We start from the raw sequence: 27,120 nt of genomic DNA, 5'->3' as shown, positions 1-27,120 counted from the left end.
GAGGGTGTGTGTCTCCGGGCTGGAGGCCGGAGAAGGCCCAGGGGCAGGCAAGCAGTTGGGAGGACTAGGGAGGAGTTGCTGGGGTTCACTGGGGCAGAAGGAGACTGGAGGAGCAGGCAGAGGACAGAGAGGGGACTCCACTGGGCTGCTGGGCCTCAGCCGAAGGCCGGGGGGAGAAAGGGCTGCCCGGCTGCCCATGCACACACAGCTTTCCAGGCCGGTGCTCGTGACCTCTACCGACGGGATGCAAAGCCCACACACCCCAGTCCCTGTTACTGTCCTAAGGGTAAGGAAAAATGTCAGGCTTTTCTGCCCTCCGCCGTCAGGATAGATGATCCTTGCAGTCCTGAGTGCATGCCTGAGGGCGGCACCTGGAGTCGGGTGTGGGCCTAGGGAGATGGGATTCACCTGGGCTGAGACTGGGCTTTCAAGGGCGGCATCACGGGGACGCCAGTAGAAGCCGAAAGAGAAGCAAAGAAGCAGAAGCAGAGATCACCGGAGAGCCCAGATAGAGTGAGGATTTCCTGCCAGCCTCCCGGCCCCCCAGCACCCCTGCCTGCTGCGTACCAGGTAAACCCCAATAAAAGCCTGCAAAAAGCCACTGAGGGCTCTGACTCCTCCTTTACCCAGTCTGCTGGATCCTAGAAAACCTGCCCTGTGTCCTGTCCTGCCCCTACACTGCCCATCACAGCTTCTCCCAAATCCAAGTGACCTTCGTCTCCAGGGCCTGACCCTTGCCTCCTCCAACGTGATGAGGTGCCCTCTGATGGGGGACACAGGAGCCCCAACAAGTGCCCAGAGGTCATTTTTCTCCCTTTGCACATATTTGTTTGAGGTTTACGTTTCCTTCCTGGCTCCCCTGCACAGGGCTCAGACCGGTAGAAAATCCAGAGGGGATGGGAACTGGGGCCCCTCCTGTCCCCGGAGGCAGAAAACCACACCTGGACCCTGCCTGTGGGGATGGAAGATGGAGGCTCCTGCCCCCTTGACGCTTCTGGCCCAGCAGCCCCTGAGATGCCGCAGAAACAGAGAGCCCGAGTGTCTGTTGTCACTTAGTGAGCGTGGGGCTCCGGCTGCTTACGCAGGGGGTACCGTACAACCAGCTTCGCTTCCTTGACTAACACGAACACTCGTTAAAAAACATAAATTGGGGGCCTCCCTGGTGGCATAAGGGGTTAGGACGCAGCACTATGAAGTTGTCCACAGCCACTGCAGCCTAAGTTCGATCCCCGGGCAGGGAGCTACCCACCGGGTGCAGCAGACCTCTCCTGTCTCCCCGCTGCTCCCCTCAGCAGTGGATTTCAGTCAGTCTGTCTGTTCTCCCCACTCTGGTGAATCCTCTCACCCCCCACACCTCTGGCCTATACCCCAGTTCTTGTATGCATAAATCTTTAAAAAAATAAAAAACATAAATCACAAATATCTTGCATGTTTCGCCCAATCCAGCAGGTAGGTCCCACGGAAGCATCACCAGGTGCAGCGGCGTCACTGAGCACGGACCATGCTGATGAGCACAGGGCCAGCCTCGCACGGCGCCAGAGGACGATCCTTGGAGGATGCCCGCCAGGCTGCTGCCCGGGGGCCAGACCCTCGGGTCTCTGGTCCTAGGTCCAGCCACATGGCCTTTGGCACAGCAAGTCGCCACGCCCACCTCCAAGAAGGCGTGCACGTCTAGCTTCCACGTGGCGCATAAGGGACACGTTCCAATAAACCTGTAAACTCTTCTCCACGAATGCGATTTAAATAACGAACAGAGTGAACTGAGTGTTTGCACGCACTCAGCTGTAAAAAATTACATTCTTCGGTGCGCGAGGTTACACCATTAAATCCAATCAAGCCAAATGAGATGGTTTTAAAGGATTGGTGAAGGCCGCCTCAGCCGACCCTGTAGATTTAGAGGGTGTGGCTGCTGGCCGGGCCGAGCAGCCCTTTTTCCAGGCAGGAAAAGCTTGGCGCAGTCTGGACGCAGCCCCAGTGAGATGCCCACCGGGACTGGCAGCCGGGGCTGCATGCTCACAGGGGCCGGAGTGGGGGTCTTCCCTGGTGGGGCAGGACATGGGAGGGGCTGGCCCGTTGGGCGCCAACACCCCAAAGATAAAGAGGCTTGGAGTGAAAAACAAATCTTTGCTCGGAAACGCCAAGAAGCAGGGTGCGAGTATCGCTCATTTCCCACGTCAGAGCTTTTAAAGAAGCAGGGAAAACCAAGCAAGGGCAGAGGTTACGTTGGGGTGGGCTGAAGGAGCGCCTCTGACAACGACTCAGGGACCACTCTGGGGCGCGGTGGGACAGACGACATTTTTATTAATAAGCAAGGGCGCTCCAGCCTGGGGGCGCGCGCAGGGGGCAGGTGGGACGTTGCAGGGCCCACCCCGCTGCAGGGCCAGGCCATCCCTGGAGGTCCCCCCTCCTCGCTCCGGGCTGCAGTCAGTCCCGGGGCTGCAGGTGTAGGAATCGGGGGGCATCAAGCGATCGAAGGGACGGTGGCTTTAGGGAGTGCCTTGGAATACTCGATTGATGTCCTGATGTTTAAAGATCATCTCCGGTGGGAAGGAGAAATTATCTGGCGGGCTAGGCGGGGTGCTGGGGTTCGGTGGAAAAGGGGCTCCGCAGAGGGCCAGAGCTAAGCTGCGGGTCCCTGGCGTTCCCCGTGCAGCTTAGCTAGCTCGAGGAAGAAGGCAGCAAACACTTTGGATCCCTCTATGTAGTTCCACCTGACAAAAGGGAAAACAAAGGGAACGTCATTGCCACCTGGGCCGGGGAAGCACAACCCCCCCGGAAGGGGATGTAAATTCAAGGTAGAGCTCGAGGCCAGTTGGCACCACCAGGGACACCCGGGACTAGAGCCTGCCCTCAGCTGACCTATTCATCTTCTCCCTCTGGGAGTGCTCGCCGTCATCCACCGCGCCCAGGGGGAGCATCATCACACTCTTCTGGATGACGTCCTGGAAGGTTTTGGCAATTGGGATGGTGGATCCGTCCCGGATCATGTCTGGCTCTGATCCAAACACTGAAACACAGGGAAGGAGTTACTGGAATCAAATAGCGGCAGGATCGCCTTCGCCGGTCTCTGCAAACGTGACCTTAGCTTTAGCTTGCTTTTTTTTTTTTTTTAATTTTTATTTATTTATTTTTTATTAAATAATAAATTTTATTTTTATATTCCCCCATACAACTGCACATGCCCCATTCTGACCCCAATCCCTCCCCTCCCGACCCCCACTCCCCAAAAAGTGTCTCTGGTTCATAGTTTTTTGTTGATTTTGATTTTCACTTTCTTATAGTTATTCTTTTTCCTGGTCCCTTATTTAAGTTTTCTAGATAGCTTGCTTTTTGACCATGATTCGGGGCCTGAGGTAAGTCAGCTTCTGGATATCATGAATTGTATGTTCTAAAATAACCAGCGGGTCCAGAAGAAAACCGTGGTTGCCTCCTTTACAATGGCCTACTTCAAAAATATTTATAGATAAAATTCTTTGAACTAGTTTTAGACTTACAGAAAACTTGCAAAAATAGTACAGAGGGTTCCCATTTATTCCTTACTCTCCTTTCCCTGATGTCAGCATCTTGGGGGCAGCGAGGAGACCGCGGTTAGGAAAACGGCATCGGAGAATATTATTAGCTGGAGAAGGCTGCCAGAAGGAGCAGGAGGGAGCGGGTGGGAGAGAGAGGCAGACGGGGTATTGGCAGGGGTGCTTAGGTGGAGGGTGAGAGAACAGGTGCCCATGTGGAGGAGCAAAAATGCAACCCCCAAACTATTAAAATAAAAATTCAAAAACAACATTATCTGGGTCCCGCCACCCGGCTTGTGATCGCCCCCATGACCTCCATCTAGTCTTTGGTGGTTTCTCAGGCACCCCAAGTCTTTCCTGACCTTGCCCCTCTTGAAGGGCACTGATTAATTTGTCAAGTGTCCCTTGATGCCATGGGAAGGGATTGTGTTTCCGGCAGGAGCGCCCCAAGACCACGTCCCCACCCATGGGTGCTTTGTGAATCAAACACCATACAAGGGGGCTGGGGGGTTGGTAGGCAACAAATAACCAGCTGTACTCAGGGGCCACCTGAATGTCCCCAAGTCTGCACTCAGCCCCCAGGGTAGCCCTTGACACATCCACTGTGGTCCCAGAGGGAAAAGCAGACCCGGAGCAGCCTCTGCGGTCCCTGGGGCTGCGGCATCAGTCAGGGCAGAGCGGGCCCACTCGCAGGGAAAGCCCCGCCCTGGTGAGGGTGTGCCCAGGGCTGAAGATTCTCAGGGAGACTTCATGTCAACCCAGACCCAAGCAGAGAGGTCAAGCTCACCTGCACTCGTGCACAAGCACGCACACACTCACGCACACACTCCTGGGTGGGCGTGCTCTGAGGCTACCCCCCCCCCCATGCAGAGGGTCTCACTGCTTCACACTGGCCTGAGGCCCTTAAACTCAACACCCTGGGAGACCAGACGGGAATCCCCAGGAGGGCCCTCTCCCCTCCGTTCCAGCTTCCTCCTCCCGTCTTAACCCAGAGGATTTCCTCTACTCCTCAGGTCAGTCGTGCTGGCAACGGTTTGTTTTTCTGTGATGGCGTCATTTCCAGCATAAAGTTGGGAGGTTGTCAGCCAACTGCCCCCAGTTCAGGTCTCCGGCCAGGAACGTTGCCCCTCGAGGCTGCCAGGCTGGGGAAGGCTGTGTGGGCAGCGCGTGTGCCAACAGCCCTGCGAGGGGACACCCGGAAGCAGAGCACGAGGAGGCCCCGGCTGGTGCTGCGGCCGCGGCTGCCGTGGGCTGTGAACTACCGCCCAGGGCTTCAAGGCCCACCTGTCTGGATGGCTCTTCTGGCTGCCAGGTACTGGTGGTCTTTAACGTTCGCCACCCACGGGTGGAGCCCCAGCGTCATGGAAACCGCCATGTGGTTGGAGCTGTTTCTTTTGGAGAAAATCTGCTCCAGGTGTTGTTTGACCTGCAAGAAACATTTTCAGCAAAGGGAGATTTCGAGGTAACCTCTCAGGCCACGCGCACAGTGGTCTTTCAGCTAGAGAGGGATTGAAATCCCACCCCGGCCGGCTCCAGGGCTGTGATTTCCCCTGCAAGTGCAAAATGACATGGGGGGGCTGGTGCAGGGGAGCGCTTGGGGGTCTCTCCAACAGGGAGCAGAAGCCAGGGCTCCACCCAGGGGGGACCCATGGCTCTCACTCCCTGCTCCCTGCCGCTCCGTCTCCTCCCTGCCCTCTCTCCCCATTATACCACTGCGTGGTGTCTGCCAACCGTTGGCTTTTAAGACTTTGGTTCGTTGTGAAAGCTTGACTAAGATGATGGCCAATATATCACGAATGGCCACTACAAAACACCGCCCAGGTGAACGTCTCCCTCCGAGTATCCCTCTTCATGGGGCTATCAGTTCCTAAGTGGTCATCTTAGGAGCATCCAGTCTTTGGAAATTTCCAGAAAGTGGGAGGGATTCCGAGCTGAGCTGAGAAGGAGGCTGGAGTCCCTTCTCCTACTGCTCCAGCCCTGTCCAGAGCCTGCTCTGAATTCCTGCCGTGGATACTTGTCCTCTGAGGTGTCTCCTCCCCCTCATCCCGCAACAAAACCCTCTGAACGCCTGCCCCGTGTCCAGGCTGGTCCAGCTGCTGGGGCTGGGCAGGCCCTGCCCTCTGGGATGTGAGAAAGAGCAACAGGGCTTCCAGGAGTGGGGGCGGGAAGGGGCGGGAGGAGGCACAGAGCGAGGAAGGTGAAAAAATGGCAGGAGGAGCAGTAGAGAGAGCAGAGGGCAGGGGAGGCACAGGGAGGGGGTCTTCAGCCTGCAGTCAGTGCTGGGAAGACAATGGAGGAGGCTAGAGGGTTGGAGGGGGTGTTCCTGCAGTTTAATTATTCCACTTTCTGTGAAGCTGGAGGTAAACTGCGGCGGGCTGATCATCTAGACGCACGGCTCCTTCCAGATAACAAGCCCATTAGAGCGGCTGCTGTGGGGGGGTTGTCAGACCGCAAGAGAAACTACCCCTGGGGCTTCAGATTTTCAGGCTCCATCCAAGGGCCGGCCTTAGCGCCCCCATCTGTGCATAAAACTGTTCTCGCCTTTCTAGCTACTATTTAATATTTTTTTAATTTCTCATCACTCCAACTCCAAGTGGTTACTTATCTGACTGCTGTAGCTGCATATTGTCGAGGAAAGAGATTTTTATGGAACAAACACTGTCCTGGTCTCCTGACACTTGCTCAGTCCCTTCTGTATTTTGGGGGAAGGAGCTCGTGTGGCCTCACCGCCCTGGCTGAACTGTCGTGCGGGCGCAGGGCTGCCTGGAGGCGGAACTGTAACAGGAGGGCCCCCAGGAAAAGGGAAGGTTCCAGGTTCCCTGCCCCACCCAAGGGAGGGTGGAGCTGAGCAGGGAGGAGGAGAAGCTGGAGAGGAGACTGGGGAAGGAAGGAGCAGGATGGAGCCGGAAGGAGCCCTGGAGGAGGCCCGTGGAGCAAAGAGACACGTGAAGAAGCTGTGCTTGCTCCTCGGTCCTGGACTGGGTGACAGAGACGTGGGTGAGCCCCGTGGGGAGGGGACAGGGGCAGCGTTGATCTTGATTTTGCTCTTTTCCTCCCAGACTTGTCTGGCTGTTTCTGACCCTTTTCTGTGGTGCCAGAAGGTGCTTTAAACTGTGGCAGCTTCCGGGCCTTGCTCTGGGCAAGTCCCGCTTGGGTGGACTTTTACCTACGAGGGGACGGGTTACTCCGGGTGCTTGATTTGAAAACTGTATTCTTTGTCTTTTCTGTATTACAAGCTAATTGTATTAAAGTTCCTTTCCATTAAAGGTCTCTATGTTTTGTCTTAATGTGACAAATGGCAGAACCTATTTAGAGTGGGCATATTTGGGGGTTCTGGGGTGCCCCTCTCCCTGCCCTGTAACAGAGCCACACACATGTTACCTGTTTTTCCACCACCGAGATGTTCATGTGAGGGACCAGACGGATCGAGAACTTTCCTATGACCCGGCCAGGTATGACTGTCTTTGCTCCTGGCTCATCAAATGCGCCCTCGATCCCATGAATAGAAAGAGAGGGGTACCTCCACAGGTGCATCAGAATTTCCTCCTAAATTAAGATCAAAGAATCCAAAGAATGTTTAATTGCAATTAAGTCAAATCACCAATTTCCACAGGTCTGTGACACCACGCACGGCACGTCCCTGTCGGCCTACTTAGCCGTGTCTGGACTGACGGCACAGGAGGATCAGCCTTGGGCGACAGCCTGCACCCCAGCACCTGCCTGCGGCCGCCGGTGCTCTATCTGCAGAGTAGACGGCCGGGCTTTTCAGAAACTGGCTTCGATACAAACGCCCATGCCCAGCCCTGGCCCGATAACACCTGCACTGCTTCACTGTTCAGAAAGCTCCAGAGCACGCCCCAGATGTGGGGCCGGTCTCCTCTCTTGCTCTGAGCCCGTGCAGCTAATCTGTAGAAGACAGACGCGCCCCCGCTTCTGTGCAGCCTGGTTCCCCCCACCAGCAGCAGCTGCCAGACCTCAGCAGGTACGTGCTGCAAAGAGGAGGAGAGGAGAGGGAGGGCAAGGTGCCCGGAGGGACCGCCGGGCACCGGCTAGACGCTGAGACAGTGACGGGGGACGGAGAGCTGCCCCAAGGCTCTTGGTTTTGTCTAGAAAACCGTCACTTTGGTCTTGGAGACAGACCAGCCTCAACCGCTCTCTACCTTTGAACAGACAGGGCACTCCTGGCTGAGGGGGCATGGGGGCAAGCCAGGGCACAGTTGGGGCACACGGCTGTGGGGGGAGCCAGCACTCCAGGTTGGGTGCCTGGGGCCACTGCCAGCGGGACCCCGGAAATGGGACTGGTGGGTCTAGGCTGCAGGAGGTGGCCGTGGAGTGGCCACTGCCAGGGGTTCTCGCCTGCGCCCGTGCTGATGTGGGCTTTGCAGCAGGGGGCGGGGGCTGGGGAGGACACGGCCCTGGGCCTCCTCTCAGACCGCCACCAGCGGGCCCATACCTTGGTGTCAAACAGAAATTTCTTGACCTGGCTGCTGTTCCGGTATTCTTCCAGGTCCAAATCGATGGCCTCATACATTTCTCTTTCCTCGTCTGTGACGGGAGCCACTTGATCATAGATCCCAGGGATGAGGATGTGACCCGACGAGTCCACAAGGCTGCCTGCAGGCACGGGGAGCAAGGGGGGGCAGTTGCCGCGCTGCTCTGGCCCTGGGCAGCACTGGGAGGGCTGCCGGGGGCGGGGTGAGTGGCCAGGGCCCATGGCAGAGCCACACCCAGAGGTGCTGCTCCGAGGAAGGAGCCAGGCGGAGGGCTGGCTCAGCCTGGTAACACCTGCCCTGCTGTGGCTGTGCAATAAATTAAAATGGTCCGACTCGCCCGCTTTACAGTAATCCAGGCTCTCACCTCCACCTTTTGTACCATGAACTGATTTTAAAGCTATAACTGATGCCAAGTAGTCAGTGTGAGGTCACATAAGACATTACCCAGGAGAGCAACCAAGTCAGCCATTGGCTCGTGGAGGATTCCGCCGTAGGTTCCCGAGTGAAAGTCTTGATCTCGGCATTTCACCTGGAAGGCAGGTAGCAGGGATGGCAGGTGCTTGCCTGAGCCTGCTCTCTGGGGGATCCCCCTGGTGGAAGACTGTCCGAGGCCAGAGGAGCCTCAGATTCAGGGGGTGGCCTGGCACTGCCCCGCCTCTCCTGTCACCTGGCCTCCCAGGTCTGCTTTCAGCTCCCCCAGAACCACTGTCCCCCTCCAGCCGGCCAAGAGCACAGGCCCGTCCAGGACAGCAGCCCCTCGCCCTGTTAGCTTCCCTCCTCCCGCTGCTCATCCCTCCTCCTTGAAAGTCCTCCCCTGCGCGTCTGCGAAGCTTTCTCCTCTCTTCTTTCCTCACCCCAGGACAGTGCTAGGTGCCCCCCTCCACAAGTCCCTGGGGTCTCCCTCCCCTGCAGCTTCAGGTGCCTCACTGTGGCCTCCACGTCTGCTCACGCCGACGCCCACGGCACACCTGACCTAGGGATCTGGCTTGTTCAAGGAGCAGACGCTTGGGTCTCGGGCACTACCAGCTCTGAGATGCAGCAGGTATAGCAGTTGCTTCTCCGGCTGGCCCGGGCCCAAGAAGGGGAGAGCAGCCCTGGGCAGCCCAGCCCTCGACTCGTCTTGGCTCTGAGCCCGCAGCCAGGGCGACACCGGTTTCTAATGAGAGTTGAAGCCGGTGAGCCTCTCTGACTCACTCCTGCCCTCCTCTGCCCCGCAGGTCCTGCCCTGTCCAGTTCACCTTGAAAGTACAGCCCCGGGCCCCTGTGGTCGCTGGAGCGAGGACCCTGCCCTGGGCGGAGACCTTGCACTGGGCAGTCACACGAATGTGCTCTGGAGTTTGCAGCATCCTGGCTCCAAGACCTTAGGCTCCCGCATCAGAAGCTGCACCCACCCATCTCAGCTGCTGCCCTCGCTCTCCTCCTGGCCTGGCCCCTCCAAGATGCCCGGGATGGCCTCCTGCTTCTTCCTCCCCACCCAGGGTCGTCCACGGTCACTGCTCTGACGTCTCCGTGGCCAGCACGAGCTGCTTCTCCTGACTTCTGTCTCACCAGCTGGAACAACCTCACTCTGGATCAACCCTCCCACGTGAGCACAGCTGCAGAAAATCCCCAGCCCGAGCAGGGGCGGCCGCACCGCTCATGCAGCCCGACCCTGACCATTCCTACCCCAGCCCACCCTCACCCACCCCCTCAGACGCCCTTCACACAGCCACTTCCTGCGGACACACTCACTTCCTGCTCACGGCAAGGCCCCCAGGCGGGTGCCCTCGTGTCTGTGGCCACTGAGTCCCTGCAAAAGAGGCCAGTCCCTCCCCTTAGCTCAAGACTTCGTCCCCCATTCCTCCTTGGAGCCCTGTTCTTACAGACACCCCTTTCCCCCCAGAGCACCTCAGCTGCTCTCAGTTCTTCCTAAAGCCTCCCTCCCAGCCTGCCCTCCCGCCCTGGGGAGAGACCTGCTTGCACCAGGGCTCTCTCTGCCAAGGATCCACAATGGGGGCCTCCCTGGTGGCCTAGGGGTCGTGTCTCAGGCTGTCACCACCACGGCCTGAGTTTGATCCCTGGCCAGGGAGCAACCCACATGGCGCAGCAGACCTCTCCTGTCTCCCCGCTGCTCCCCTCAGCAGCGGATTTCAGTAGATCTGCCTGTTCTGCTCCCCGCTGTGTCTCTGGGGAATCCCCTCACCCCCCAGCATTTCAGACCTGCACCCCAGTTATTCTACACACACACACACACACACACACACACACACACACACACACACGAGAGACCCAGAACAGACACGCCCAGCCTCTGCGGGGGGTACCTCCACCATGAAGTAGCTGTTCCCTCGAGTCCCGTAGGTGAGCGCCGGCTTCTCGCTGAGCCACAGGTTGTCGGAGATCACAACGTAGTCTACGCCGGAGAAGAACCGGTCCTTTTCCCTTTTGACCAGTTCCTCCAGGCCAACAGAGCCAGCTTCCTCCATCCCTTCGATGACGAGCTTGATGTTCACGGGGAGATCCTGCAGGAACAAACGGAGGAGGGAGCCGACGGCCTGGCAGGGCCTGCTCCCCTGCTCGCCCTGGAGGATGTGGGCAGTTTGCAGGGCACAGACACGTGGGCTGATGAGAGACGGCCAGTGCGTGGACAATTCATGTGCCCAGCAGTTCTGTCCACGGCAAAGGCTGAGATGCTGATGGAGCATCCAGGGCCTCCCTCGGAGTCTCCACGCCAGCACGACGCACAACGTAATGTTGACAGTGCAGGGCTGGGGGAGGGCACCCCTTAATGGAAAACAACATTCACAGGCAGAGTGACTCCTGCCTCCTCACCCCCAAAGGAATTCTCCAAGGACGGTTACTCAGTTACAAACCTCTCTCCTGTCCTGCTAATTCCGGGCACGCAAAATGAGAGCTCCGTCCTTTGAAACCCTGTCTAGTGTCTAAGCCGTGGGATAATTTTTATTTCAAGCGTCTGTTCTTTTTCAGCCAGGAGCTCAGCCTGGCTCAGCGTGTGCAAAGGCTTTGATCTCGAAGCAAAATGGAGCAGAGGTTGTTCTCGCCCCAGCTGAGGCCCAGAGGGCCCTTTGGAATCTCACCTTGTGCCTTTTCCCCACTTGGTTTTGATCTTTTTTCATATCTTTGGAGCCACGTGAAGAGGCGGGTCAGAGTCTAGGGGGCACAAATGTGAAAGCGATTGCTGCGGGGCACAAGGATTACTCTGATGAGCAGCAGCCACAGCGGGACCAGCAGGGTGGGGGGAGCGGAGGACTGTGCCCGAGAAAGTGAGTCGCCTGCGGTCACTCGGTTGGTTAAGGGCAGGTTGGGACAATCATTTGTTCAAATGTGTCACCTGCACTTACTTCTGCGGGTCTTAGGAAGTTGAACCAAAGGTCTGAAATCCGAATCCTTAAAGCTCTTTGTTTAAGCCTGTAACCAGCAAATTGCTGGACAGCCTAAGAATTTTCTGGCCAATAAAGATCAATGAAACACAAACCAGCCATAGGAAGGTGCTGGAGGAGGAGCTGGCCCAGAGGCCTGGCAGACCTGGGCTGTGGTCTCTGCTCTGTCCCTGGCCCCGGGGGCTGAGACAAGCTGTGCCTTCTCCAGTCACCTCTGGACAGAGGTGGGGCTCAGCACCTGCTCCGCCTCTGGGAAAACAGACCAGGAGGCCATGCGGGGCTGAGCACCTGGGGAGCAGGACAGAAGAGGAGCAGGAGGCCGGGAAGAAGAGGGAGGGAGGACGGTGGAGCACAGCTCTGGCTCAGGAAAGCTCTGGCTCAGGAAAGCTGTGGCTCAGGAAAGTGTGGGGGTGTGGGAGGGGCGGGTGCAGGAGCGGCAGACAAGGCCAGGCTTCCGGCTCCGGCTCCCTGAGAGGTGGTGTCTGAATGAAAACAAAGCACACCCCCAAATAAACTCAGTGTCAGGAGCCCACGCCCCAATTGCACACCCTCGTTTTTACAGGAGAGAATCTGAAGCGCAGAGGATCCAGTCTTCCGCGTGGGGTCTAATCCCATCCTTTCTGGGAGGGCAGCGGGGTGAGAGGAGCCGCGGGCTGCCGGCTGGACCTCCCTGCTGACCGCGCAGGCCTGGGCCCGCCAACGCCGCCCTCTGGCGGCCCAAAGACGAGAGGCCCCAAACAGCACACCCTCCTTTTCCTCGCAGACCCCTACTTGGACACGGAGAGAAAACTACTTCTCGCAAGAACGAAAAGAAATTTTAAGATTCAGCCAAAACGTCCCGTGCCGGAGATATCTCTCCGCAAGGTTTTCAGAGTGACTAATATTCTTCAAAGGGCTGCGTGTCTATTAACAGAACTATGCTTAGAACGAGGGACAGAGACAACAGACAATCTAAGGAGGCAACATAAAGATTAAAAAAGAAGAAGACAAGGCCCAGCGACAGAGAGCTGCGTGTTCACAGGCTCCCTGTGGATCCTGCTGTTTTGTTTTCAAATGTGATCAAAGCTCAGGCTCCAGGAGCCGCCCCCGCCCCAGCCCACCGAGCCGTGAGCAGCTGCCCAGCCTTCCCGCGCCCACTCCGCTCGCGGGTCGGAGGAGCGTGGCCACAGCCTGTCCGCAGGGTGTGAGCAAGAGAAAAGGGCCGTTGAAAGCCTGGAGCAGAGCGGGGAGCCGGAGCCCCCTGCCTTCCTCACCAGGGCCGCCGCCAACGCCACCGTCACCACAGTCATCAGCGCCGTCGCCACCCCCCTGTCTCCCAGGCCCGGCCGTCACCCACCTGCTCCAGCGCTCGGAAGGCGCTCACGGCGTTAAGCCAGGCTAGCACGGGACCTTTGTTGTCTGTCGTTCCTCGTCCGTAAAGCTTTCCTTTAAACGTGGGGGAAGAATTTTCAGCAACCCATGGACAACTCTTGCAGGGTGAGTGAGCGAGAACCAGTCGCGGCTGTGGCCCACCATCCCGACGGACTACTTTCCAGGCACGGGCCTTGCTCGGACGCCGAGCAGAACGGTGCGGGTGTGAGCAGCGTCTAGTCCCATAACTAAGTGGGTCTGAAATTCACGTCCCTGTGGCGTGACTACTCCCTCCGTAAACCTTCATTACACTTGGCCTCACGCATGACCTGCACAACTAACTCCCGCACAGCCGAGAGCTCCAGGTTGGGCTTCATTCACCCAGGGGCACGGAGCCCCTGCTGTGCGGGAAGAAAACTCAGCTCACGAAACAATTCAGTGATGCTGGCGGCGGCATCTGTGCTCCGTCCTGCGTGACTGAAGCGACCGGCCAAGGCCTGCAGCCAGGACAGAGGCCACATCTAAAGTTCCCCAGTGGGGGCCTCCCTGGTGGTGCAAGGGGTTAAGTCTCAGCACTATGAAGCTATCGCCAGCCACCACAGCACGAGTTCATTCCCCCGGCCAGGGAGCTACCCCTAGGGCGCAGCAGACCTCTCCTGTCTCCCCGCTGCTCCCCTCAGCAGTGGGTTTCAGTAGAGCCGCCTGTTCTGCTCCCCGCTCTGTCTCTGGTGAATCCTCTCACCCCCACCCCTCTGGCCTGCACCCCAGCTCTTATATGCATAAATAAACAAATACTAAAAAAATAATAAAATAAAACCCCCAGCCCTGCGCGCTGCCTGCCGGGCACTGACCGTCTTGCTCCGTCAGCGTGTAGGGGTCGGTGAGCCACCCATCCTCCAGCCTGGCGGGCTGCACGTCCAGGTGGCCATAGAAGCACACGGTGGCCTTCCCCGGGTCGTTGCCCAGTTCGGCCAGGATGATGGGCGGTATCGGCAGCGTCTGGCCGTCAGGCAGCTGCGGGAGGGAAGTTCGAAGGCGTGACCCTGGGTGCTGCTTCTGCCCGGGGCCAGTAGCGCCCACACGGTCTTCTGGCATTGCCTGTCTAGCTCCTAAACGGGCACCACGAGGCCGTCTCTTGAAGGCACACAGACAGCTCGCAGGACCGTCTCCGAGACGTGTGGCCAGGTCGGCCTCGGTTAGCCCAGGCCCAGCCAGCTGGAGCCGGGCGTGTGGAAGACGGGCTCCCCCAGGAAGGGGCATCTGCTTTCCAGGGAGGCCCCACGGGAGGGAGGTGGCCCGGCCGAACGTGTGAGAGCGAGTGTGAGAATGTGCGAGTGTGAGGGAGACTGTTTTCTGCAGTAAGCCCCAAGGACCTTTGCCCATTCTTGCTGGGCCCCAGCCCCAGTCCTGACAGGACCAAACCCGACATAACAGGCTCAAGGGCTCAGGGGGCTCATCTTCACTCGGCCTGCAGTGGGGGTGTTCTGTAGCCACCTTCAGGGCAGGCCTGGCCATCTGGAGGGCAGGCTGGGGCGGGTGCACACCTGCTGCCACCCCATGTCCACGGTGTCCACACTGGCGCCCAGGCGCTGCAGGTGCTCAGCGGCCAGGGCCATCATCCGGATGAGCTCCTGTCGGAGGTGGGGGGCTGGCTGCACGGAGTCGCTCTTGATGGCCACCCATTCCTTGAGGGTCTGCAAAGGAAAGCAGCCAAGAGATCAGCATGGGGGTGTGGCCCACGCCTACTGGGGTGTACCCCACCATTCCAAGATGCCCGGACAGGGGGCCAAGCCCCAGAGCGCTCCTCCAGAGGATGGAGCTTGGAACTGTGAAATTCAGAGGAACGAGGCAGAGGAGCTGGAGGCCCGAGGGGGCTGCTCGGGAAGAAAGGGCAGGCTGGGCTGCTCCAGAGCCGTGGCCGCATCCTCCTGGGCCCATGGGGGCTGCAGGGAAGGGCTGGCCAGATGCACCACATGGCCAGAGAACCAGGCCCGAGTGCTGGAGCATCAGGTGAGTCTTTAGTTCTGTTGGGCAATTCTGGTGGGTTCTGGATGGTTCCCAGGGGCCTGGGAGTCAGGATTAGAAGCTGGGAGTTTGCAGCCCACCCCCGACTCTCCAGGGAGCCAGAGGAGCTGGAGACCGAGTTAACAATCTAGCCTGCTGTGTGGACAAGCCTCCATAAGGAATCCCGCCAGGCCTCTGGTTGGAGAGTTTCAGGTCACAGGCACCCAGGCAGGAGGGGAGCACACCTGGCTCCGGGGGCCATGACGTTCCATGGCCCGCGTGCTCTGGCTGTCCCAGGGTCATGTCCCTTGTTCCAGGACGCACTACTCCTGATGGGGGTGGGAAGCCCCCCACCACGGTCAGGTGTCTGTGGGGGGGGGGAAGCGGGCACCCCTTTGGGTGAGGGCTTAAGGGCTGAGGAGGCTCTGGTAGCTGGGGCCAGCCTGGAACGGCTCCTGAGTGAACGTCCCTGGGGCCCCAGCATTGGGGTGGGGCAGCCTTCGATTTTGTTCAAAACCAGCACAGCCTGATCTGGGGTTGGACCTTGCTCAGCCGAGCTCCTTCTGCCTGGGGCGCTTCCACTCGTATTACAGAGAACTTCGTTTCTCCGCAAGGAATGCTGAGTTCACATTTTGCACTAGCATTTGCAGAGCAGAGGCGGTCAACTGGCCCCAGAGCTGAGCGGATCGGGCACATTTGCGAGCTTCAAACCTCCCCGCCCTCCACGTTGGCATCTGACCCCCCTGTTTCTCTGCCTACAGATCCACCCCCTTCCAGAAGGACGCTGGGGCCTCGCACACACAAGGAGCCCCTCTGTTCAGCCAGTCCTCCCGCGTGGGCAGGAGCAGGGAAGGTCCGGTCCAGGCAGTCCCCGGGCATGTGGCCTTGGGTGTCCCACCAGTGTCCACACAGTGACACCCCAGCGTTGGCAGGTCCCCCGTGTGGGCACAAGTTCCAGTGAGACCCCAGGGAGTTCTGTCGGATGGAGGGGTGTGCTGGGGAGGGGTGGGGACTGGAAAGCCTGGAGCACCAGGGAGGGAGACCGGGTAGAGCAGTTTCCCGCCTGCCCCTCTCCACGCCGGCCCCCCCCCCATTTGCCCTGGCAGTGCAGGATCGTCAAGGAGACGGGCACACTGGGCTACCCAGGAGCCACTTCAGCCTTGAACTCGAACCCCAGACCTAGAGTGCGCAGCCCCGGGGCAGGCCTGGGAGCACATTCTGAAGGTGACTCCTCTGCCAGGGCCCCTCTAAGGGGAGGCTGCGGGCCACCCCATGACCAGCGTCGACTATGTGGGCACCCTCCTTGGGGGGCGCACCAGCGCGTTCCCGCAGGCCTGGCTGGGAGGCGCCTCTTAACGAAGGTCATTATTTTTATTCATTTTAATTATTTTATATTTTGCTATTTTAATTCCGCGAGGGGTCCCGAGGCTCGAGCCCCCCCGCCAACGCCGGGCCCTACCTGCACGAACTCGTGCTGGCGGCCGTCGATGTGCGCGAAGAGCCGCTGCTGCGCGCGCGCGGGCGCCCTCGCGGGGGAGAACATGCCTCGGTCCAGCAGCAGCAGGAAGGCCAGGAGCGCGGACGCCTGCGGCGAGGGAGGGCGCTGGGCGGGCGCTGGGCGGGCGCTGGGCGGGCGCTGGGCCGGCCCTTCGGGGCCCCGGGGCGACCGGGGCGCGCGGGGGCGAGCGGGGCCGCGTCTCCAGCCGCAGCGCCTTCCGGGGCGCGCGGGCCTCCCGGGGCCGTCGGGGAAGGTCTGCGGCGCGTCGGGAGCGGGTTGGGCCCCGCGCCGGGCCGGGCTGCAAGAACCGGACCCCGCGCGGGCGACACTCGCTCGGACACGCGCCCTCGTCAGCTTCGGGGCTCGGTGCTCGCCAGGGAGGGGCCAGACGATCACCCCGCTCGGCTGGCGCGCCCCTGCCGGCCGCTCCCCACTCGGGCCGCGGCCTTCGGGGGTCTCCGCCTCACCGCACACGCCCCCGGCTTTCCCTCCCTCCCTCCCTCGGGGCACCTCTCCTCACCCCGCGTCCCCGGGGGCCGGGGGCGTGGTCCGCTCCGAGCACCTGCCCTGCGGTGGCCCCGCTGGACACCCCCAGGCGCCAGCCGGGGCACCCTCCCCGCCCCGACACAAAGATCTCGTTTGTAGCGAAATGGGGGGCACCCCGGGGCGGGACCCCAGAGCCCGTCCGGAGCCGGAGCCGGAGCCAGGGGCAGACCTTCGCCCGCTGCAACCCCGCTCCAGCAGCTTCGGGGCGCCCAGCGGGGCCGGGAAAGAGGGGAGCGGCAGGGCCAGCTGGCAGGGGCGCTGGCGGGGGTGCAGCCCTGCCCGCACCCGTGGAGATTGCAACAGGGTGGTCCCCAGGAAAGGGGGAGGTTCCCTGCCCCACCCAAGGGAGGGTGGAGCTGAGCAGGAAGAGGAGAAGCTGCAGAAGAGACTGAGGAAGGAAGCAGGATGGAGCCAGAAGGAGACCTGGAGGAGGCGCGTGGAGCCTAGAGACACGTGAAGAAGCTGCGCTTGTCTTTTGGTCGTGGACGGGGTGACACAGATGTGGGTGAGACCCGTGGGGAGGTGACCATGGCAGCTTTTATCTGGATGTTAATTTTGCTCTTTTCCTTCCGGGCTTGTCTGGTTGTTTGTGACCCTTTTCTGGGGGTCCCCACTGGAAGATGCTTTAGACTTGGGGCAGGCTTTGGGGCCTTGCTCTGGGCCGATCCCATATGGATGGACTTTTACCCACGAGGGGACGGGTCACTCTGGATGCTTCATTTAGAAACTAGACTCTTTGCCTTTCCTGTATTGTTTCCTAGTTGTATTAAAGTTCCTTCCCATTAAAGTCTCCTATGTTTTGTGTGGATGCGGCGGATGGCAGAACCCATTTAGAATAGGCAGGTTTGTGGGGCTTGGGCTGCCCCTCTCCCTGTCCTATAACAAGGGGAGGAGCACCCCGCCCCTGCAGAGAGGTTTGAACACAAGGGGCGCCGCTCCTGGTCGCATCAGGAATCTGTGACTTTTGTCCGAATCCCACCTTTATCAGCGAGACATTTGCTTATCTGATGTTAGAACATCAGGATTTTCAGTCCGCCCTTGTTCAGTATCTGCCTTTTGGTGGGTTAAGTGAGCGCGAGGGCTGCGCCGCAGCCGGCCTGGGCAGGAGGTGGGCGCTGGGGTCCCACTCCCCAGCCCGGCTCACCCAGGTCCAGGCCGCAGCCCCCCCAGCTCTGCAGAGAGCCAGGCCCAGCCCCTCACCCTCACCCCGCCGCGACTCCGCCATGCAGGGTGCGGTCTCTGAACCCCACAAATCCTGCTCAGGGGTTTCTCCCAGGGCCTCCCCCCAGAGGGCACCAGCCCCGCAGGCAGTGGGACTCAACCGGCTCCAAACCAGCTCTCCCTTCCCGGTTTTTGTACATTTAAAAAATAGACTTTACTGTTTAAAGCTGTTTTCCACTGGGCTGTTGTGTGGCTGTTTTCCACACAAGCTGTTTTCCTTGGCCTGCATTTCTGGGCCCCAAGACAGGAAAGATGAGGTGTGAGTGTCCAGACAGACCAGCATCCAAAGGTGGCTCCTAGTGACTCTAGAGGAACCTGTGAGTTTTGTATCTTCCAGGAAATCACCTCCAGAAACACAAAGCAAAGCAATCTGGCCCCACGGAAGGAGTCCCAGGGCCAGAGGGTGCACAGCCTTGCTGGGGCTGCGAAGCCGCTGCCGCCCCAAGGGAGAGCGCTGGCCCCACCAGCCTGCCTTCCTTCAGGTGTTCCTTGGAAGGCTCCCAGGAGTCAAAAACATTTCCAGCTGAGATTCAATTTGCAAATATCTGAGCAAGCACAGAGACATCTCCACACTCACATAGGAGGCAAAGCCAGCACCAACTTTGGACTCAGAGGTTGAAATTGGGGAGGCAGGTGGCCCAGCCACTCCCTTGTTGTGCTGCTTGGGAAGCCACTGCACTCCCTGCGCCATCTAAGATCAGGGCTGGCCTCAGAGCTGACCAGGGGCCCAGCTGATGAGCTTGGAGCCTGCATACTGACCCACTGACCAATCAGAAGGTTACCAGCTTCAACAAAGCAGTGGGGGTAGCATATAAAGTGTGGACTGTGTCACCGTGGTGGGGGGAGGGGTTCACAGGGCATAGTCCAGGAGGAAATTAGTACTGAACCCCGAGTGGGGAAGGAGTGGTGTAGGCTTGGGGAGGGGTCAGCTGTCAGGAGGGACTGGCATTCAGGGCAGAAGTTTTGAACTTTGGAATTTTCTTTTCTTAGGTTAAGGAATGCATCAAAATGTCCTCATAAAAGAGTAAAATCTGCTGGGAAACAATGCGTAAGAACTCTAAGCTTTAAGAACAGTCACAAAGAATCAAGACAGTATGATGCTGGTTAAGGATACACACATTTATCAATGGATTAGAATTGAAAGTCTAGAAATAAATCCTCATATTTATGATCAACTGCTTTTCAACCAAGGTGTCCGTGGAGGAAAGAACAGACCTTCTAGCAAATGGTGCTGGACAACTGGACATCCACACACCAAAGATGAGGTTGGACCCCTTCCTCACACCATACACCGACACTGATTCTAAATGGGCAAAGGCCTAAATGCAAGCCCAGCTCCACACAGCACTTAAACAATAAAACATGGTGAAAAATCTTCATTCCCTCAAGTTAGGTAATGGCTTCTAAGATATGACACCAAAAGCCCAAGTGACAAAATAAAAAACTTTAAAAATCTTTCTTTTTCAAAAGACGCTATTAAGGAAGTAAGAAGACATCCACAGAATAGGAAAGAAATTTGCAAATCATATATCTGACAAAGGGTTTATGCCTAGAATATAAAGAACTAGTGAGACCCAATAGTAAAAGACATACAGTTCGATTTTAAAGGATTTGCATGGACATTTCTCCAAACAAACAAACAAACAAACCCACAAATGGCCAATAAGCTCATGAAAAGATATTCAACATTATTAGCCACCAGAAAAATGCAAGTCAATTTATAATAAATCACAATTCCATACCCACTAGCATGGCTAAAATCAAAAAGTCAGAAAATAACAAAAGTCAGATAATAACAGATAATAAAATAAAAAAGTCAGATAATAATAATAGTAATAACAAGTGTTGGGGAGGGTATAGAGAAACTGGCACCCTCACCCACCACTGGGGCAGATGTAAAATGTAAAATTGGAAAGCAGTCTGGAAGTTCCTCAAATGATTAAACAGAGTTGCCAAATGACCCAGAAATTCCATTCCTAGGGATGCACTCAAGAAAAACAAATGTGAGTCCACATTTGGAGTCGGGTGTGTGGGCAGCGTATTCAACAGCCTCTGGCTTATCACCTCACCAGGCGAGCAGCATGTACGGGGCACACGGTGGAATATTACTCAGCCATAAAAAGACCAAAGTACTGACACGGCCCTGCCCGGTGGACCTTGGCTGCGCGGTGCTCGTGCACTTAGGTGAACTGTTCGGAACAGGGGAATCGAGAGACAAAAAGCAGGTTGTTGGGGTTGCCTAGGGCGGGAGAGGCAGGAAAGTGGGGCGTGACTGCAAATGGGTAGCGGGTCCTGTGGGGTGAGGAAAATGTTCTGAAACTGTGGCCATGATCGTGCCATCTGAAAGCCAGGGAACTGCACACTTTAAATGGATGCATCGCGAGGAGTGGGGATTATGCTGTGATAGAGTCCTTAGGGAACGTAGTAATCAAAGCGGAGGCCCTCCTGCAGTGGTGGTTCTGAGCATGAGAAACGAGTGCAAAGGAAGTGAAGCACGGCCATTCCAGGTCTACTGCGGGGCCCAGGTCTGCTGCGGGGGCCCAGGTCTGCTGCAGGGCCCAGGTCTCCCCAGCTCAGTCTGCACCGGCCGCGCGCGCATTCACGGGCCAATTGGGGGCTTGTCCAGCAGGTGGCCCCAGGGAGCTGTCCCGGATCCTGTGGCTCCCCGGAGGGTGCAAGCGGGCGGCGTCTCTGGCGGGAAGCCTGGCAGGTAAACCTGCCCGGCCCCAGCGCAGGCGCCTGCTGTCCTGCTGCTTGTTCTCAGGTGTGGAATTAAAGTGAAGTCATTTCTAAACACGTTTTGTTTTCATCTTTAAACACGTGAGCGACTTCTCCAAGTCAGGGCCACACGGGGGCTGGGAAGCTGCGGGGTTCTGATGGCCGCAGCCCCTCTTCCTGGGCCCCCCTGCTCCCCTCCCCACCAAGGTGCTAGCTGATGGGCCTCGCTGCTTAGCAGCACCGGGCGCCCCCAAAGGAGGCTGGGAGCAGGAAAGTGAGGACAAAACCCCGCCCCGCATCCCTGGCTGCCGCGGCTTTGCAGCTTGCCGAGATGGACACGGAAACGAAAGCAGCTCTGACCCCCACCGGACAGCCCAGGGCAGGACGCGCGTCTTGCAAGCCGACCAAGCCTGCCCCACCCTCAGTGCTGTCGGCCGGTGCCAAGCGTCTACTTACCCGGTGGTGGTTGAGGTCCTGATCCCTGTCAGCTTTGAAGACTTGGTTATGGCACAGGGAAAACTGCCTCTTTAGCTGAGCTTAACTATGATGGGATTACAAATAAAAACCCAACCCCCTAAACAGGCCTTTCTGGATTTTGCTAAAACCCCTGCGGGCTCTGCCCTGGGGTGGAGTAGAATGGCGCTAAGAGCTGCCTGGTGAAGGCCCTCTGGCCTCCTCGCCCTGAGGAGTGTTGGGGGTGTGGGGGGGGCTTTCAGAGGCCTCTGGGGCCTGGACTCATTCCAGGGTGAGGGAAGCTGGTCCAGGAAGCCGAGCGCCCCAGGAAGGTCCAGAAGGGCTGCTTCGCCAGCGTCCTCAGCCTCAGTGGGTCTGGCTGGGCGGGGGGAGAGGGGGGCGGAACCGGCCCCAGAGCTGTGGCTGAGGTCTAGTCCAGCGGCCCCTCCTCCAGACCCAGGCTGGCCTGTAGCCCATGTGCAGGATGGGGCCCAGCATGCCGGGACTGCTGGACTGGCCAGGCTGGAGAGGGAGGACCCCAGCTGCTGGAATGCAGGTGGAGCCAGCTCAGGTGGGAGCCCTTCCTGAGGCTGGCAGGCCGGGCCAGGTCCAGGGTCCTGCAGGGCCAGGGGATCAGATGCCCATCCAGTGACCATAGCCCTGACCCCCGGGTGTTCCCTATTCCACAGCCTGGGGTCCACGCCCACAGAGGAGGGCTCCGGGCCACCTGCGTGGGCTCCGGGAAGGGGAGAGCGGGCATCGCCAGTGAGGAGGCCCCGAGACCCTTTCTAGTCCCCCAGTTTGGGGGGGGCCTGGGTCCCCAGACATCCCCTAGGGGACGCCCGGTTTTGCAGGGAGACTGTGAGCTGGGAGTGGGCGGCAGCTGGATGGCACGGCCAGAGATGCGGGCTCCCCGCAGGGCGTGGACACTGGCTGGGAACATCCTGAAAGGCAATGCCGGGTCCCAGGACAGAGCTTGTCCCAGATCCTGCCCCTGGAACGGGGTGTGCTCTCCCTCTAGAAGGGCGCAAAGTGTGAATCCCACACCACAAAGTGGCATGTTCATCCCAGAGCCCCAGCCCTGCCCAGCTTAACCTGCCCTGGCTAGTCAGACCCGTCGCCACTGTGCTGCCTCTCTTAGATCCATGGACCCAGCTTCTGGTTAAGTCCAAATCTGACACACCTGCAGGGGTGATTGGCTGATCTCAGGGAACAGGTGAAGTCAAGGCTTTCTGGCACCCCAACAGGAGAGAAGCAACTAGAAGCACCAGAGACAAGAAGGAGGAGGGAGTGGCAGGAGGCAGATGGGGGGCAGGTCCCTGGGAGCTGAGAAGCCGGAACAAGGTTGAGGACAGCGGAGGGAGGCGGGGTAGGGGCCGCTGGAGTTCGGGAGACTGGCCTGGCAGAGCAAGGCACCGATGGGGACCCCACTAGAGGACACATGCTTTTTTCTGGGAACCCGAATTACCTAGATACTCTCCTGGATAACTTCTGTTATCTGATGAGGCCTTAAGCTCAGAGCAAACCTGTTTTGATCTCAAAGCAGGATTCTTGTCCCTCCCACAGAGAAGCGAGATCTAAGGGCTAAAGCGGGGACGATTCCAGGCTGAAGTTCAAGAGCAAGTGTTCAGGGGCCGGGACGTGCCTGTCCCTTTGTGCCGGTACCAGTGGCTGCAGGGGAGCCAGGAATCACGGGGTGACGTAACGACAGCAATTTCTTCCTGCTCGTCCTGGGCGCTGCACGTCTGGAGTCACAGTGTGGGGGCCGTGCCCCTCTGAAGGGGCAGGGAGGCTTCCTGCCTCTGCCCAGTGTCTGAGCGGCCGGCTGTCCTGGGCTCCAGGCCACATCCCGCCTCACACTCTCCTCCTGGGAGTCTGCGAGACCTCCAGTGACTTCAGGACCCGCCCCCACCATCCAGTGACCCCCCCTCAGCTAATCTGCAGAGACCCTCTTTTCAAATGAGATCGCATTCTGAGTCCCAGGTGGACATGGACTCTGGGGGACACTCTTGGACCAGAGCGCCCAGCTCCCTGTGGGGTCTCGCCTGCCCTCGCTGTCGGCGTCAGCAGCCTCTGTGCGGCTCTGGTCCCTGCACTCAGCGGGTGTCACTCGTGGTAACGAAAGCCTCCTCGGGGTCCGGGGCCCAGGGCCCTGCAAAGCTACCACCTCAGCCCCTGCTTTGTTTCGTGTCTGAGGTAGGGACATTCATGCCTGCATGGGGGTGGTGGGGGGGGGGTAGGGGCAGCACCCAACAAACTCCTTCCTGCAAACCAGTGTTACTTTTCATACACGTCTGCTGAAAAGCAGTTTTTGGAATCTTTCTGGAAACTTGAAACAAAGTTATACTAAGTGAAATGATGGCTGTTCTGGAAACATCCACATCATTTTTACATAAGACAAAGTTCTGAAACATTCGAGTCTAAAGTTTATCTACTTTTGGCTTCTTATTACAGGTTCGCCTCTGTTCTCTTATTACTGATTCTTAAGAACATTTATACAGAGAGAATCACAGAGTTAAAACTTCATTCGAAGATTGCAAGGAATGTAAAATGTGTTTTTGGAAGAAAAGATATAAAAGTGTGAAGATGTGTTTTTGTCCTAGTGTAGATTATTTAAAGGTCTAAAAAGGAGATTAAAAGACAAAAACTTACACAGGTATAAAGAGTTGGGAAAAGCTCAGAAAAGAAAATCTTTGGGGGCCTCCCTGGTGGCGCAGGGGTTAGTCTCAGCACTGTGAAGCTGTCCGCAGCCTCTGCAGAGCGAGCTGGATCCCCAGCCAGGGAGCTACCCACATGGCGCGGCAGACCTCTCCTGTCTCCCCGCTGCTCCCCTCAGCAGTGGGTTTCAGTCAATCCACCTGTTCTGCTCCCCACTCTGTCTCTGCTGAATCCTCTCACCCCCTGCACTTCTGGCCTGCACCCCAGTTCTTCTATGCACAAATAAAATATATCTTTAAAAAAATTTAAAAGAATAAAAGAACTGACGTAGTTTTTTTTTTTTAATACTCTAACTACTTCTCTTTGAAATCTTTTAAATTTGTACTTTGGTTACATGGATGACTAAGTACTGTTTCGCCGTGGCCTGTAATCATATTTAATGATGTTTTAAACTTCTTGACATTTTCCCACAGATTCTACATGAAGTCCTGCTGACCCGTAACCACGTTTGTGATTTTCCAAAATCTCAAAGATTTGTTCTCTCTCCTCTAAAAAGAGTGATGCTAAACTAATCAGGCATATTTGGTAAGTTACACGAGAGACAGCGCCACATAAAGTGACGTCTGACTTTATGTATTTCTAATGCAGCTTTTTCAAAAATTGCATAAAACTCCTGGGCCTTTCCTATGTCCTGGATTGATAGTCCCATATAACTCATCACAATCCCAATTTTTATCTTAAAATATTATATACCTCAGAAATAATCATTTATTTTTAATGATTCACTGCTTTTTTAAAGTGTTTTGTTTTTCAAGTTCTTCTCTTTGAAACGCTGATAATGGGTTACAGGCCAGACTCCATGGTGCCGCTGCAGGGGCTCAGCAAGGGAGGGACCCCACGAGGTCAGGGGTTGCAGGTGAGGCCTGGCCCCCTAGACGGTCACCGGGGCCCCCTAGATGGTCACTGGACACCAGGAGCTGCCTTCTGTCCTTCAAACGTCCTTCAAACTGGGAGCTGGGGACTGGGACCTGCCCCTTCCCCCCAGAGCAAGGTGCTTCGGGCCCCGCCTCCTTGGCCCCTGGACCACCTCGGGCTCAGGGACGGCGTGTGCCATGTGTTTTCATCTCTCCCGCTTCCCTAGGAGGCTTCTCGTTAAACACACGCTTGCTCGTCTCACTGGGGAGGCTTGGGGGAGACACGATGATGCAACCGGGCTGACCTCTTCCCAGGACCCAGGGCTTGATTCAATAAGCCACGGGAACGAGGGTTAAGATTTGCCCTTTTTCCCATGTTCCAATTTGGGTTTTCTCTCCCTTTGCCAGTTTCTTATCTCACAGCTTCTAAGCCAAATCGCTCCCCAGCTCCCGCTCTTTTCGAGCGTGCGACTCCGAGGAGGTTTCAGGGCTGCCTTGCCGTGGAATGGCGCTGCGCTGACGTGAGTTAAGCAGCAGCACCCATCAGAGAAGTTCGCCCTTTTCTCCCCACTTCTGCCTTAAAGGCAAGACACAAATTTCCTTTAACAAGAGGACGTTGGGCGCAGAGACAGCCCGGAGGGCCCTGCAGCCCTGGCCCCTCAGCGCCCCACGGCGCCCCCGGGAGCTGAGGCCGCTTCCCCGTCCTGTCCCGTGCGAGCTGCTTCGCGGCAGAGGCTACACAGGCTAAGCCCGGTTGCTCTCCCTGGCTCTGCGTGTGCGGGAGACGCGTAGGTAGATTTCAGGCAGTTCTTTTCATCTGTCTCGTGTTACAGGGGCCAAGCACCCAGGAGAAAGCGTGCTCCTCTGGAGGGCGGCCACAGGCGAGCTCTGGAGGTGCCCAGCAGGGTCCCAGCCACCTGGCCTGAAGGCAGGCCCCGGGCGGGGCCAGGCTTTCTTCCCTGCTGACAGTGAGAGCTCTCCTAGACCTGTCTGAGCTGGAGGGCAAGGCTAATGCCCTCGGGACACGCAGACGCCTGGGCCTCCACCCCTGGGGCTCGCACCAGCGCTTGGAGGGGAAGCAGGGCCTGGGGCTCTGAGTGAAAGGGGCCCCCAGCCCCGGAGGTGCAGCCTTGTCCACTTTCACACTTGGCAGCTGGAGTCCTGCCCCGTGGCTTTAATAAGAAATTTGCTTAGGGGGCCTCCCTGGCGGCGCAGGCGGGTGAGCGCAGCGCCGTGAAGCTGTCCACAGCCTCTGCAGCGCAGGTTCGATGCCGGCCGGCCAGGGAGATGCCCACATGGCGCGCAGACCTCTCCTGTCTCCCCGCTGCTCCCCTCAGCAGCGTCTTCCCTCTGTCTGCCTGTTCTGCTCCCCGCTCTGTCTGGTGAATCCTCTCACCCTTCCACGCCTCTGGTCTGTACCCCGGTTCTTGTATAAATAAATCTTTTTTTTAAAAAGATATTTGCTTATGGTGGGAAGGAGACGGGGAGCTTGGCCGAGAGTGGGGGCGCCCTGGTTGGTGGCACTCAGCCCGGAGCCCTTGCTCACCCTGGATTCTGCTCGCCAGGTCTAACGGCACCAGGCACTGCTGGGGGGCACCAGCCCTCTTGACCCTGCCCGGGTGTGCGCCACTGAAAGCGCACGGATAAAGCACTTCCGGCCATCTGGACCCCGGGCTGGGGAAGGCGCACCCCAGAGCTCTTCTAAGCAGGGGCGTCCCAGGGGCACCGGCTGGCTCGCTGACAGGGCTCACCTGCTTTAACAAACGGAACTCCAGCACTCTGCTCCCCTGGACCGCAGGGGGTCTACTCACCATTCTCCCTAGCGTGGGATCCATTGGGCCCGAGTTCTGAAGCCTCCGGTGATCCTCCTGCGTCCCAGGGAGTGGAGATATTCCCACAAGGCCTAGCTGGCGTTAAGTACCCTCAGCAAATGGCTCGCCTGTGCCCCCCGCCCCACCCTGGCCCCCAGACGGAGGACAGGCTGGCACAGTGGACCTATTCACATCTGGAAACAAAGATGCTTCAGAGGCGGGCATTTGTTTGGACGGCAGAGGACAATGGGCCTGTGTGCACACAGGGGTGAGGGAGCGGCCGGAAGCCTCTGAGGTGACTGGGGCTGTGAGGGCCACCCAGGGCGACCCAGGTGTCACCTTTGGGAGGGAGTGGGTGCTGGGTGGGCCTGCAGGGCAGCAGGTGCCGGACACCCTGGCGGGCATGCTGACCCTGGTGATGGACCTACCTCGCCCCGGGGGCTGGCTTGGGCGGCCGATGCACAGAAGTGCGTTGCGTGTGGTTCTGGGGACCAGATGTCTAAACCGAGGCGTGGGCAGGGCCGGGTCCCCTCAGGGCAGTGTGGGTGCGGGCGTGTATCCTGCC

At 58.2% G+C, this 27,120-nt stretch overlaps 1 protein-coding gene across 1 annotated transcript; it reads right to left on the bottom strand.

The window, feature by feature from the left end:
* Positions 1-2,620: 2,620 nt before the first annotated feature.
* CNDP1 (carnosine dipeptidase 1) lies at positions 2,621-26,579 on the bottom strand (the record flags this gene model as incomplete). The annotated part of the gene is made up of 12 exons (XM_084252720.1): positions 2,621-2,711; positions 2,860-3,007; positions 4,794-4,935; positions 6,891-7,055; positions 7,963-8,123; positions 8,447-8,531; positions 10,306-10,503; positions 12,719-12,807; positions 13,584-13,746; positions 14,277-14,426; positions 16,196-16,321; positions 26,556-26,579. The coding sequence occupies 12 exons, from the start codon at positions 26,577-26,579 to the stop codon at positions 2,621-2,623; spliced, it is 1,542 nt and encodes a 513-aa protein (XP_084108846.1).
* Positions 26,580-27,120: the final 541 nt, after the last annotated feature.

The sequence above is a fragment of the Talpa europaea genome, assembly GCF_964194135.1.
Source record: "Talpa europaea genome assembly, chromosome: 13".
In the NCBI taxonomy this organism is placed as follows: Eukaryota; Metazoa; Chordata; class Mammalia; order Eulipotyphla; family Talpidae; genus Talpa; species Talpa europaea.
The sequence above is the reverse complement of the archived record's forward strand: the minus strand, read 5'-3'. Positions and strand labels throughout refer to the sequence as shown.